Consider the following 13,339-nt stretch of genomic DNA (forward strand, 5'->3'; position numbering starts at 1 on the left):
GAAGGGCATTCTATGCCATCAAAAGGAACATAAATTTCAACATATCAATTAGGATTTGGCTAAAAATACTTGAATCAGTCATAGAGCCCATTGCCCTTTATGGTTGTGAGGTCTGGGGTCCGCTCACCAACCAAGACTTCACAAAATGGGACAAACACCAAATTGAGACTCTGCACGCAGAATTCTGCAAAAATATCCTCTATGTACAATGTAAAACACCAAATAATGCATGCAGAGCAGAATTAGGCCGATACCCACTAATGATCAAAATCCAGAAAAGAGCCGTTAAATTCTATAACCACCTAAAAGGAAGCGATTCCCAAACCTTCCATAACAAAGCCATCACCTACAGAGAGATGAACATGGAGAAGAGTCCCCTAAGCAAGCTGGTCCTGGGGCTCTGTTCACAAACACACCCTACAGAGCCCCAGGGCAGCAGCACAATTAGACCCAACCAAATCATGAGAAAACAAAAAGATAATTACTTGACACATTGGAAAGAATTAACAAAAAAACAGAGCAAACTAGAATGCTATTTGGCCCTACACAGAGAGTACACAGCAGCAGAATACCTGACCACTGTGACTGACCCAAAATTAAGGAAAGCTTTGACTATGTACAGACTCAGTGATTATAGCCTTGCTATTGAGAAAGGCCGCCATAGGCAGACCTGGTTCTCAAGAGAAGACAGGCTATGTGCACACTGCCCACAAAATGAGGTGGAAACTGAGCTGCACTTCCTAACCTCCTGCCCAATGTATGACCATATTAGAGAGACATATTTCCCTCAGATTACACAGATCCACAAAGAATTCGAAAACAAATCCAATTTAGATAAACTCCCATATCTACTGGGTGAAATACCACCGTGTGCTGTCACAGCAGCAAGATTTGTGACCTGTTGCCACAAGAAAAGGGCAACCAGTGAAGAACACACACCATTGTAAATACAACCCATATTTATGCTTATTTATTTTATCTTGTGTCCTTTAACCATTTGTACATTGTTAAAACACTGTATATATATATATATATATATATATATATATATATATATATATAATATGACATTTGTAATGTCTTTATTGTTTTGAAACTTCTGTATGTGTAATGTTTACTGTTAATTTTTATTGTTTATTTCACTTTATATATTCACTTTATATATTATCTACCTCACTTGCTTTGGCAATGTTAACACATGTTTCCCATGACAATAAAGCCCTTGAATTGAGAGAGAGAGAGAGCGAGAGAGAATAAAATGACAAGAAGGGGGGAAGGAAAATAAAAAAGAGAGGGAGATGAAAATAAATGGAAAAGAGAGGGAGATGAAGAAAAAGGGAGAGAATTTAAGGAGTCATGAATCACTAATGGCTGTTTACACGGCTTGGCTGTCAGCCTGTCTAGATGAATCACATGAACTGGATCAGCATCGGCTAGGGCCGCCTGGTAGTGCAGGAGAACGCCATGGAACAGAGCATGGATCAGCTATGGGACAGGAGGAGAGAGAGAGAGAGTGTCTCAATTGGGCACACATTCAAATTAAGTCCAGTAGGCTCTGCTTCCAAAATCCGAGACGCCCTCAATTATCGATATTATAAGGGTTTCAAGATGTCTGACTTCACGTAATCAGCTATAAGGAGAGAGAACACAATGACCGAGTCTCATTTTGGCAAAGTTATTAATTGTTCTGTTGCAGTAATGTATGTGTCAGTCCACTGATTAACTATGTTTATAAAGGAGGTCTCTGAGCCATTTAGATAAGGATGTCATTAACCTTACCACTGATTGGTGACTTTTCCTCACTACTGCCACCCACTGGCGTGTCTCTGTTACTACAGGTACAGAAGCTCTAGTGGTATTCATAGTGACATTACCAATGCTAACCTCTCTTCTCCCCTCACAGAGACTGGTAATTCCATATAAACAGTCAAATACTGTACAAAGGTGGGTGTGCTTTTTGTGAATTGTGAATTATCTGATGTACTTTCATGGGATCAATATCCATATGCTTGTGTTGCCATTGGTAAATATAGTTGTGTTCTTTGTTCACAGGTGTCGGTGCCCGTCAGAGGTAAAGATAATGTAACACAACGTTCCAGCTTCATAACTGTCACTCTGGAGGTGGAAAGGAGAGCTATTGCTGTTGGAAAGAACAGAACGAGAAAAATACGAATTAATGAAAGGAGGAGACATCCACTCCAAGAGAACCCACTTAGTAAAGACCAACCCCTACGGCCCGTTCTCACCCAGACATGACCTTGAGAGCAACAACAGATGGAAGACTTCATATTGTTTATGTACTGAAATCCGTTACTGAGTGGACACAGTAGGCCGATTGCTTTATGGGCGGCAGATAGCCTAGCGGTTAGAGTATTGGGTCAGTAACCGAAAGGTCGCAAGTTTGAATACCTGAGCCGACAAGGTGAAAAAAAGTCTGCCGTTGTGTCCCCTGAGCAAGGCACTTAACCCTGATTTGCTCCAGCGGCGCTGTACTACGATGGCTGACCCTGTAAAACAACACATTTCACTGCACCTATCTGGTGTATGTGACAATAAAACATATTACCAAGTCATAAGAGGAACGTTTTGTTTGTGAAAAAGAACATGAGATTCTGTCCCACCATTCAAGGCCCTACCATAGAAAAACACAAATTAACCCAGTGTTTCCCAAACTCAATCCTGGGAACCCCAAGGGGTGCACATTTTGGTATTTACCCTAGTATTTGACCCAACTGATTAAAATAATGAACTAATTGTCAAGCTTTGAAAATGTGATCAGTTGGGTGAAATGCTAGGGCAAAAACCAAAACATGCACCCCTTGAGGTCCCCTGGACCGAGTTTGGGAAACGGTGAACTAACTCATGACCACACATGACCGCTAGGCTACAGCATTGGATTGTTCAGACGTCTGATCAAACAGAGCTGTCGTCTTTATTGTGTCAAACTCACCTCTGGACCACATGTACCTGAACTGTGGATTCCTTCTTGACTTGTGTTCCTCTCTTTGCTCTTCATTGGACTCATCATTGTAAGACTGTTTACAGTGGGTGAGCATGGGCCATGAGAACTGTCTGGCTTGCTGAGCCACCTTACTGGACTCTGTGGTGGAAAGGTTAGTGGTACCCAGATGCGATGCTCCACCTCTGACACCACATTCAATGTGACTAAGTTGAAGGTAAAGAAGAAATCTTGTAGCTGTAATGAATGACTGTTGTGATAGAATCAGCGAGGTAGAGGTCAGAGCCATGTGGGACTAGAGGTCTCGAGCAGGCTGCCAATCATAGTGTCCTCGGCAACCCTGGAGAAAACCATGCTGAAGAACCATGTATTAAGTAGAAGAAAAGGCATATTAACAAATAGCTGTTCTACGTGTTGGAATTTTATTTGTCTCGACTATGATATTTACAATCGATGCAGTATGTTAAAGCTATTGATTCACTTTAGATGTGTGTGCCATACAATGTATACAGACAGTATTGTAGAGTATTGCCATTTTACTATGGGAAGAAGTGTTTCCATAAAGTGTGTTGAATTGTATTATCTGGGAATATAACCTTAGAATCCATCTGCAACTTTATCACTAGTAGCAATGTGTCGTTAACGGAAAGTCATTCTTGCTCTCTATTCCAGCGCATTTTATCAATGAATGAAAATACAATTTCTTGAAGCTAAAAATGTGGATGTTATGGCCATTTTAAAGGGACAGAACTGTTTGAAAAGATTATTAGTCTCCAGAGCCCATGTAAACTCAAGTCATGTAGCTTACCACTGCCACACAAACAGGGCTGCAACACAACTTTATAACTAGTATGTCAGCAGTCTACTGCCAGCAGCATAGCACCCTGCATCCTACTGCTGGCTTACCCCTGAACCAAAGCATGGTTGGTCCCAGTTGGAAGACCAGATGTTGCTGGAAGCAGTGTTGGAGGGCCAGCTCATAGCTGGTGAGTGTAGTGCTTTATAAATCCACTCTCATTATGTCATAAATGTGCCTAGTGTTCTTATAGGGCTTCTGGGCTGAAACAAGCTCAACTTAACATGTGAACCACAGGAAGCTGCTGTGGGGACGGCTCATAATAATGTCCGGCAATGGAATGGCATCATACCATTCCACTGATTCCACTCCAGCCATTACCACGAGCCTGTCATCTCCAATTAACCTCCTGTGATGTGAACTAATCAACATGTGAACATATTCATTCAGTCCAACCCCCACCTACCTTATTTACCGGCTAGTCCAAACCCCACCTACCTTATTATACTGGCTAGTCCAAACCCCACCTACCTTATTATACTGGCTAGTCCAAACCCCACCTACCTTATTATACTGGCTAGTCCAAACCCCACCTACCTTATTATACCAGCTAGTCCAAACCCCACCTACCTTATTATACCGGCTAGTCCAAACCCCACCTACCTTATTTACCGGCTAGTCCAAACCCCACCTACCTTATTATACTGGCTAGTCCAAACCCCACCGACCTTATTATACTGGCCAGTCCAAACCCCACCTACCTTATTATACTGGCTAGTCCAAACCCCACCGACCTTATTATACTGGCTAGTCCAAACCCCACCTACCTTATTATACAGGCTAGTCCAAACCCCACCTACCTTATTATACAGGCCAGTCCAAACCCCACCTACCGTATTATACTGGCCAGTCCAACCCCCACCTACCTTATTATACCGGCTAGTCCAAACCCCACCTACCTTATGATAAAGGCTAGCCCAAACTCCACCTACCTTATTTACCGGCTAGTCCAAACCCCACCTACCTTATTTACCGGCTAGTCCAAACCCCACCTACCTTATTATACTGGCTAGTCCAAACCCCACCGACCTTATTATACCGGCTAGTCCAAACCCCACCTACCTTATTATACCGGCTAGTCCAAACCCCACCTACCTTATTATACCGGCTAGTCCAAACCCCACCTACCTTATTATACCGGCTAGTCCAAACCCCACCGACATTATACAGGCTAGTCCAAACCCCACCTACCTTATTTACCGGCTAGTCCAAACCCCACCTACCTTATTTACCGGCTAGTCCAAACCCCACCTACCTTATTATACTGGCTAGTCCAAACCCCACCTACCTTATTATACTGGCCAGTCCAAACCCCACCTACCGTATTATACTGGCCAGTCCAACCCCCACCTACCTTATTATAATGGCTAGTCCAAACCCCACGTACCTTATTATACTGGCTAGTCCAAACCCCACGTACCTTATTATACTGGCTAGTCCAAACCCCACCTACCGTATTATACTGGCCAGTCCAAACCCCACCTACCTTATTATACTGGCCAGTCCAAACCCCACCGACCTTATTATACTGGCCAGTCCAAACCCCACCTACCTTATTTACCGGCTAGTCCAAACCCCACCTACCTTATTATACTAGCTAGTCCCAAACCCCACCTACCTTATTATACTGGCTAGTCCAAACCCCACCTACCGTATTATACTGGCTAGTCCAAACCCCACCTACCGTATTATACTGGCTAGTCCAAACCCCACCTACCGTATTATACTGGCTAGTCCAAACCCCACCGACCTTATAATACTGGCTAGTCCAAACCCCACCTACCTTATTTACCGGCTAGTCCAAACCCCACCTACCTTATTTACCGGCTAGTCCAAACCCCACGACCTTATTATACAGGCTAGTCCAAACCCCACCTACCTTATTTACCGGCTAGTCCAAACCCCACCTACCTTATTTACCGGCTAGTCCAAACCCCACCTACCTTATTATACTGGCTAGTCCAAACCCCACCTACCTTATTATACTGGCCAGTCCAAACCCCACCTACCGTATTATACTGGCCAGTCCAACCCCCACCTACCTTATTATACTGGCTAGTCCAAACCCCACGTACCTTATTATACTGGCTAGTCCAAACCCCACGTACCTTATTATACTGGCTAGTCCAAACCCCACCTACCGTATTATACTGGCCAGTCCAAACCCCACCTACCTTATTATACTGGCCAGTCCAAACCCCACCGACCTTATTATACTGGCCAGTCCAAACCCCACCTACCTTATTTACCGGCTAGTCCAAACCCCACCTACCTTATTATACTAGCTAGTCCCAAACCCCACCTACCTTATTATACTGGCTAGTCCAAACCCCACCTACCGTATTATACTGGCTAGTCCAAACCCCACCTACCGTATTATACTGGCTAGTCCAAACCCCACCTACCGTATTATACTGGCTAGTCCAAACCCCACCGACCTTATAATACTGGCTAGTCCAAACCCCACCTACCTTATTATACTGGCTAGTCCAAACCCCACCTACTGTATTATACTGGCTAGTCCAAACCCCACCTACCTTATTATACAGGCTAGTCCAAACCCCACCTACCTTATTATACTGGCTAGTCCAAACCCCACCTACCTTATTATACTGGCTAGTCCAAACCCCACCTACCGTATTATACTGGCCAGTCCAAACCCCACCTACCTTATTATACTGGCCAGTCCAAACCCCACCTACCTTATTATACTGGCTAGTCCCAAACCCCACCTACCTTATTATACTGGCTAGTCCAAACCCCACCTACCGTATTATACTGGCCAGTCCAAACCCCACCTACTGTATTATACTGGCTAGTCCAAACCCCACCTACCTTATTGTACAGGCTAGTCCAAACCCCACCTACCTTATTATACTGGCTAGTCCAAACCCCACCTACCGTATTATACTGGCTAGTCCAAACCCCACCTACCGTATTATACTGGCTAGTCCAAACCCCACCTACCTTATTATACAGGCTAGTCCAAACCCCACCTACCTTATTATACTGGCTAGTCCAAACCCCACCTACCTTATTATACTGGCTAGTCCAAACCCCACCTACCGTATTATACTGGCTAGTCCAAACCCCACCTACCTTATTATACTGGCTAGTCCAAACCCCACCTACCTTATTATACTGGCTAGTCCAAACCCCACCTACCTTATTATACTGGCTAGTCCAAACCCCACCTACCTTATTATACTGGCTAGTCCAAACCCCACCTACCTTATTATACTGGCTAGTCCAAACCCCACCTACTGTATTATACTGGCTAGTCCAAACCCCACCTACCTTATTATACTGGCTAGTCCAAACCCCACCTACCTTATTATACTGGCTAGTCCAAACCCCACCTACCGTATTATACTGGCTAGTCCAAACCCCACCTACCGTATTATACTGGCTAGTCCAAACCCCACCTACCTTATTATACTGGCTAGTCCAAACCCCACCTACCTTATTATACTGGTTGTCTGGTCTGCAAGCAGTGACAGGATCCAGGCAGTTTCCAAGTGTAGCTGGAGGGGTTGACTGCATGAAAAAGTGTATTTACGGGTTAACACTGGACTGCACAGTCCCGTACATATCCGATAACAGACCACTTCTGTGTGTGGACATTTACGGACATGTATATGTAATCGGAGATGCAGTGTGTGTGTGCAGTTTTCATGCAGTGTGTGAGTGTGTATGAAAGTCTGGGATAAACGAACAGAAGAGGTGAGGAACCAGGGAAAGAGGTTTGTCCCAACCATTCCCCATGTACATATTACCCAAAGAATACAAAACACTTGAGGGTCAAAACCGGAGGGGGGAGTAAATAAACATTACAACATTCACTGCTTTTGTGTTTCTCTATGGTGTTTCTTTCAAATGGAATGACATGTGAGGAGTTGTGTTACAATCAAAGACAGAACAAACACCAGAAAGGCACTTCAAAATATAGTTGTGTGTTGTAAAGCTTTGTCGCCATGAAAGATGGGTACAGGAGAGCACTTGTAACCACGAAGAGGCTGCTAAATCATTGATTTCAGAGATGACATGAAATAAATCACAATACAATCACACGTTATGTATGTGTACATCTAAGAAATGACCACAGAAGAGACAAACAATTTCATCTAATATTAAACAATATTTGCAGGGCTTTTTTAAAAATTATATGTGATGTTAATGCAAGGTGCAGTATTTTAAACCATGCTGAGTATTTGTCAGGATACCATTATGTTCAGTAATATCTCCACACATCTGCAATGTCAAAACATCAGCCTCACTGTGTGATTGACAGGAGAGAATCAGAGGAGCAAGAGTTTAACCCCAAAATTAGCACAAGGTCCTAAGTATGGATATAGTTTCTCAGTGAAGGCGCAGTCAATGAAAGAGTAGATGTGAGACCTGGCCTCTACATCATAAAAGGAGACCTGACCCTCCTCATAATCCACAAACACCCCCACCTTTTGGGGCTTTTCTCTCAGGGAGAGGAGGACAGGTGTGGAGGTACAGGCAAGGTACTTATACCTCTCCCTCAGTGCCACAGTCCAGTATCCATCCTTAGGGCTCAGAGTGATATTTCCCTTCCTGTTGATGGACTCTCTGGCCACTTAGTCTTTCCCTTAACAGTCACCTCATAGTAAGATCTTCCTGAGGAGATGCCTTTATTTCCAATGACACAGGGACAGGTGGAAAACCTCTTTGGTTTGTCAAGATCTGGTTGTTTCTGTTGATATCTCACTTCTTTCCCACTTGTCGACAGGATGATATAGGGGTTTGCCGTATCAGAGTCACATCCACTGCACAGCGCTGCACCCTCTTCAATTTGACTTTATCCATCTCTTTATTCAGTGTCTCCTCCAGTTGGGACACAACTCTCCTCCCAGTCCCCACATACAGATCACTGTGAACACTGATCTCAGAGCAGTCCTTGGTGGGTGGAGGGGTGCAGAGGGATGGAACGTTTTGTAGGAGGTGGTCCTCAGTGTGTGAGAGCTGCTCCATCTCAGTGCTTGTCCTCTGTAGCTCATTAATTTCCTGCTCCAGCTCTTCAATGATCCCTTCAGCCTGCCTCTCTGCTTCTCTTTGACCACCTCAATGAGCTCAGCCTGACTTCTCTCAATGGAGACCACCAGAGCAGTGAATACCTGCACACTGTCTAATATATTTCTCTCTGCAATAATCTTGCTGAGCTCTACAGAGTGTTTGATCTCCTTGACCTTTCTAGATTTTGAATGCATCATCTTCTCTCCATACTCTTCCTCTAGAGGGACTGTGTTGTGAGTCTTGTGGTCTGCCTCAGTGCAGGTCTGACACACACACACACACACACACACACACACACACACACACCTGATCACTCCTACAGAACAGCTCCAGGAGTCTGTCATGCTTCTTACACATCCTGTCTTCCAGGTTCTCCACAGTGTTGATCAGCTTGTGTCTCTTTAAGGCTGGGACTCTCTGATGAGGCTCCAGGTGAGTCTCACAGTAAGAGGTCTGACACACCAGGCAGGACTTCAGGGCCTTGAGCTTCATCTCATCCCAGTGCAGATGTCAAAGCAGACTTCTCCAGATTTGGCAGGGAGTTGGTTCACTTGAACTGATTTCCCCAACTGAGCAGCCATCTCAGAAATGATTGTCTTGATGAAAAGATCCGGTCTCCTATAAAATGTATTTTTTACACACGGGACACTGGCACATCATTGCCATCCCAGTACTTCCTGATACAGGCCTTGCAGAAGTTCGGTCCACATTGAATAGAGACCGGCTCAGGGAACACATCCAGACAGATGGAGCACAGGAACTGCTCTTCAGCAAGGACACTGCTGGAGGACGCCATATCTAGACAGAGACCAAGGTAAAACCATAAAACATTTCCTGGAATCAGTTGGCCTACTGTAGCACAGAACAAAAGGAGAATACACTTAATTTAGAGTTGATCTTCAAATGACCATGTTAATCTCTCTACTCACCTGCATGTGTTTGTGGATAAGATTTGTGTTGTTCTTTCTGTTAGTGCGGTTAAAAGAGGTCCAAAGAAATAAACTTGTTAGTGAAATTCAGTCTTCGAAAGATCTGGGGAGTTTGGTCTCATGCGCAATTTACTGTGCGTTTTAGCTTGCACGTCAGAGAAATGACGTTGTAAATGCACTTCTCTCTTCTTGGAACAATTAACTATACACAACCCAAAAGCACCCACTTGCCCAACCTCTATAGCCCTATTCTGATTGGACCACTTCATTTTGCATGCACCGGTGCACCGGGTGGGTGGAGAATTCACTTAAGGACCAATGGAATGGTCTAAAATACTTAAACTCCACCCACCCGGCGCACCGGGCCATGCAAAACTAACCGGGCCAGGCATTGAACTGCAGACTTCTCGTCAAACACTATCTTTAGACCACATGTCCCTGAACTGTGGATTCTCTCCTTGTGAACATGGGAGACACTCTAAAACCAGGAGTGGTGTGTTGTTGTGAAGCTCATTTGTGCTGGTTAGTCATGTGTAACGGGGACAGGAGAGCACTTGTAACCATGAAGAGCCTGCTTAAATCATTGATGTTCATCAAGACCGGAGTGTCTGCATTGATATGCACACAGCACCCCAGATCAAAGAGGTGTGTCGCACCATCTGCTTACCAGTGAGGAACTACCACTAACCAACATGCATCCCTGTCAGGAAGAGAGGCAGGCGCTCATTAGATGCAGTTAGTGTTGCTGTCCTGATGACACTGTCTACAATCTGTTGTGATAAGATAGCAGGCAACCACTAAAGAAATATGAATGAATGGGCATATCTGTTGCTGGCATGATGGTACACATTCCTTACACCTGAAAGGTAATCCACTCTGTAAAGGAATTCTCAGGGGACATGCTGAAGATGGTTCAGGTCTCTATGGTTCCATGATATGGTGAAGTTGTCCGACAGCATCCAACCACGACTTTTCACAGGAGTTTTATTTGGAGGCGACATGCAGCTTGCTGGTGGCCTGTCAGGTAGGTTAGTGCTATCTGGGGTTCCTTGGGACATCCCTACCCTAAACATAACCATAGTCCTTACCGAACCCTTTCCTTGACCATGTTCAACGTTAACGTCTATGGAGTAGGGACGTCCCAAGGATCCCGGATAACAAGGACCACGTCAGGTAGGAGGCATCCGTCAAACCGTTTGAAAGTGATGCCAACATATCAGCCTTCCTTCTCCCAGACAGACAGACAGACACACAACACCACCAGTGGTATAAAACTGTCATTACAGTGATTTATTATAATGAACCATGAAAATAGCCAACCAGTGCAGTGTTTGAGTCTCTCTCCTCTGCACAAACATACTCACACACACACACAAATAATAAAAGACTACACTGAATAGTCCAGAGAGGAAAAACTAAATAAAAAGTGCTATTGTCACAGAAACATTCATCTTTGCCAAGAAGAGCGCTCGTATTTACAACCAGATTCCAAAATGGGATGGGAGCCAATTGTACAAGCATAGGAAAGAAAAGAAGCAAATATATACAACCTGTTTCCGGAGAAAGCTGGAGGAACCACCTATACATTAAATTACAATTTCTACAAATAACCATTGATATTCAAAAATAAACCGCTAACGTCCTATCTACGGCTGAGACCTCACTCTGGCTACCACAGAGGACTACTGCACTTGATTCACACCATCACTCTTACTGTCTATCACTTCCCTTTCTCCCACTGACACACGGGACACACACACAGACACACACACACGAGTGCAGCCTCCTGGGGCAGTGAAGCGGGCTCCCAGAAGAGCATTTTCTGAATCACTGCAGCGGTGCACAGATATTTGTTACACAGAGGAATAAAAATAATAATAACTCTGTATTTTTTCTCTATACAAAAAGCTTTCTGTTTGCTATAATGAGCCACTAGATAAAAGGAATAAACGGTGTAGAAGAGCAGACAATAGACAAAGAGAAGTAGAAGTGAAAGGCGGACTAACTGACGAAGGGGGGTGGAGGCTGGAATGTACATTGATACAGAAAGTGCGGGACCTTACAATAGAAGTCCAAAACAGACAGAGACGGTCAGACGGTCAGGCACTCTCTCCGCTACAGGAGGGAAATTCAAAACAAAACGCAGGGAGGGACGTCGGAGAGAGAGTGGGATGAGCACCGGGGGAATCATCCATTTTCAAACACAAAGTCTCTTAATAAGATTGTTTCACGGTCCTTGTTTTCAGTTTGTCCTTTAAAAAGCACCCCTTTATCCCACGTTCTCCTGTTTTTCCATTGGCCATGTGTTCAGGTACATAGAAAATATTTACAGCTTTTGTTGCTTGTTGTGTTCCGCGGTCTGTCGGTCTGTCGTCAAGCTCCTCTCAGAGTGAGTTCACAGGGGCTGGCAGGGCCAAGGGGGAGGCCTGCATGGAGGCGGTCAGTGCCACCCCGTGCCCAGGTACCCAGCGTTGTGAAAGGGGGCGGGGGACGCAGTGGCCCCACGTGTTCCGCTGGGCATCTGAGTGGCGGTGGGCACGGCCTGGGCCGGCTGAGTCTGCTGCTGGGGAGGGGGAGGAGGGGGGGGCAGTCCAGTCTGCTGGTAGGTGGAGGGGAGCACTGAGGGGTTAGCGGTGCCGCCGGTGTGCATCAGCGGGGTTGGAAAGCCCCCCAAATTCTGAAAGTGGTGAGGGGCTTGCACTTGCATAGGGACACCAGTGGAGGAGGCAGGAGGAGGGGGTGGGGGTGGAAGAAGAGGCAGGCCCTGGTTGAGTGACAGGAGGGTGCTGGCACTGGGTTGCTGCAGCTGGTGGGTCTGGCCCTGTGGGGGAGGGGGCGGAGGAGGAGGGAGGGAGGACTGGGGGGATGTGGTTAGGAGGAGCTGGTGCTGCTGGACAGGAGGAGGCTGCAGGTTAACGTGTAGCAGGGCCGGGCCGGGCCCAGGGTGTTGTGGTGGGGGAGGGGGAGGAGGCGGGGGAGTGGTAGAGCTCTGGTAGTGCAGGGCGTGGGGAGGAAGAGTCTGCAGGAGGGGCTGGGCTCCAGGGGGGAATGGGGACGTCACTGCAGGCTTGAACCCAGGGAAGGATCCCACGGCGGGGGCTGACTGGCTGGGGAAGTAGGCCGCTGAGGCTGGAGGTGCTGGTGGAGGAGGGGGAGGTGGAGCGGACTGTGGGCTGTACTGGGAGAAGGGGGGCAGCCCTGGTTGAGCCTGTGGCTGGGACTGAGGAGGAGCAAAGAGGAAGGCCCTCTGGCTGCGGTAAGGGGAGCCCTGGGCCTGGGGTTTGGGGGAGTGGAGGAGTGAGGGGGCAGGGTAGGGGGCAGCAGGGTGTAGCTTGGTGGGGGTCAGGGGGGCTGTCTTGGGTACGGCAGGCTTGCTGGGCTGCTGTGGGGCGGCCTGGGAGGGGGTCCGAGGCCGGCTGTCACTCTCCTCCTCCTTCACTGGGCGACTGCCAGGCTGGGACGGGCTGCTGGGGCCAGGAGAACACGGCTAGGGAGGAGAGAGAGACTGAGCGAGGGAACGGGTAAGTCATGAACAATAACAGCCTACATCAGGGG

The 13,339-nt window shown here is 46.4% G+C and overlaps 2 protein-coding genes and 1 pseudogene across 51 annotated transcripts in view; 1 reads left to right on the forward strand and 2 right to left on the reverse strand.

The window, feature by feature from the left end:
- The window catches only part of lhfpl3 (LHFPL tetraspan subfamily member 3), a 41,654-nt gene extending 33,997 nt beyond the window's left edge, over positions 1–7,657 (forward strand). Inside the window, exons 3-4 of the mRNA XM_021563883.3 lie at positions 1,904–1,944; positions 2,053–7,657. Coding sequence (XP_021419558.1) covers positions 1,904–1,923 — 20 coding nt within the window. The 3' untranslated portion in view covers positions 1,924–1,944; positions 2,053–7,657. The remainder of the gene's footprint in view (positions 1–1,903; positions 1,945–2,052) is intronic.
- A 231-nt stretch (positions 7,658–7,888) lies between these two features.
- LOC110490477 (E3 ubiquitin/ISG15 ligase TRIM25-like) lies at positions 7,889–10,061 on the reverse strand (annotated as a pseudogene).
- Positions 10,062–11,048: 987 nt separating this feature from the next.
- The window catches only part of kmt2e (lysine (K)-specific methyltransferase 2E), a 40,413-nt gene continuing 38,122 nt past the window's right edge, over positions 11,049–13,339 (reverse strand). For 47 of the 50 annotated variants that reach the window (XM_090200755.1, XM_090200754.1, XM_090200750.1 and 44 more), the window contains one exon: positions 11,049–13,271. In XM_090200755.1, coding sequence (XP_090056881.1) covers positions 12,225–13,271 — 1,047 coding nt within the window. In that variant the 3' untranslated portion in view covers positions 11,049–12,224. Of the gene's footprint in view, positions 13,290–13,339 lie in introns of all 50 variants that reach the window. The other 3 variants (XM_090200760.1, XM_090200759.1, XM_036944866.2) reach the window with 1 other exon arrangement.

The sequence above is a fragment of the Oncorhynchus mykiss genome, chromosome 15 (genome assembly GCF_057628025.1).
Source record: "Oncorhynchus mykiss isolate SJ-2025 chromosome 15, ASM5762802v1, whole genome shotgun sequence".
NCBI lineage: Eukaryota > Metazoa > Chordata > Actinopteri > Salmoniformes > Salmonidae > Oncorhynchus > Oncorhynchus mykiss.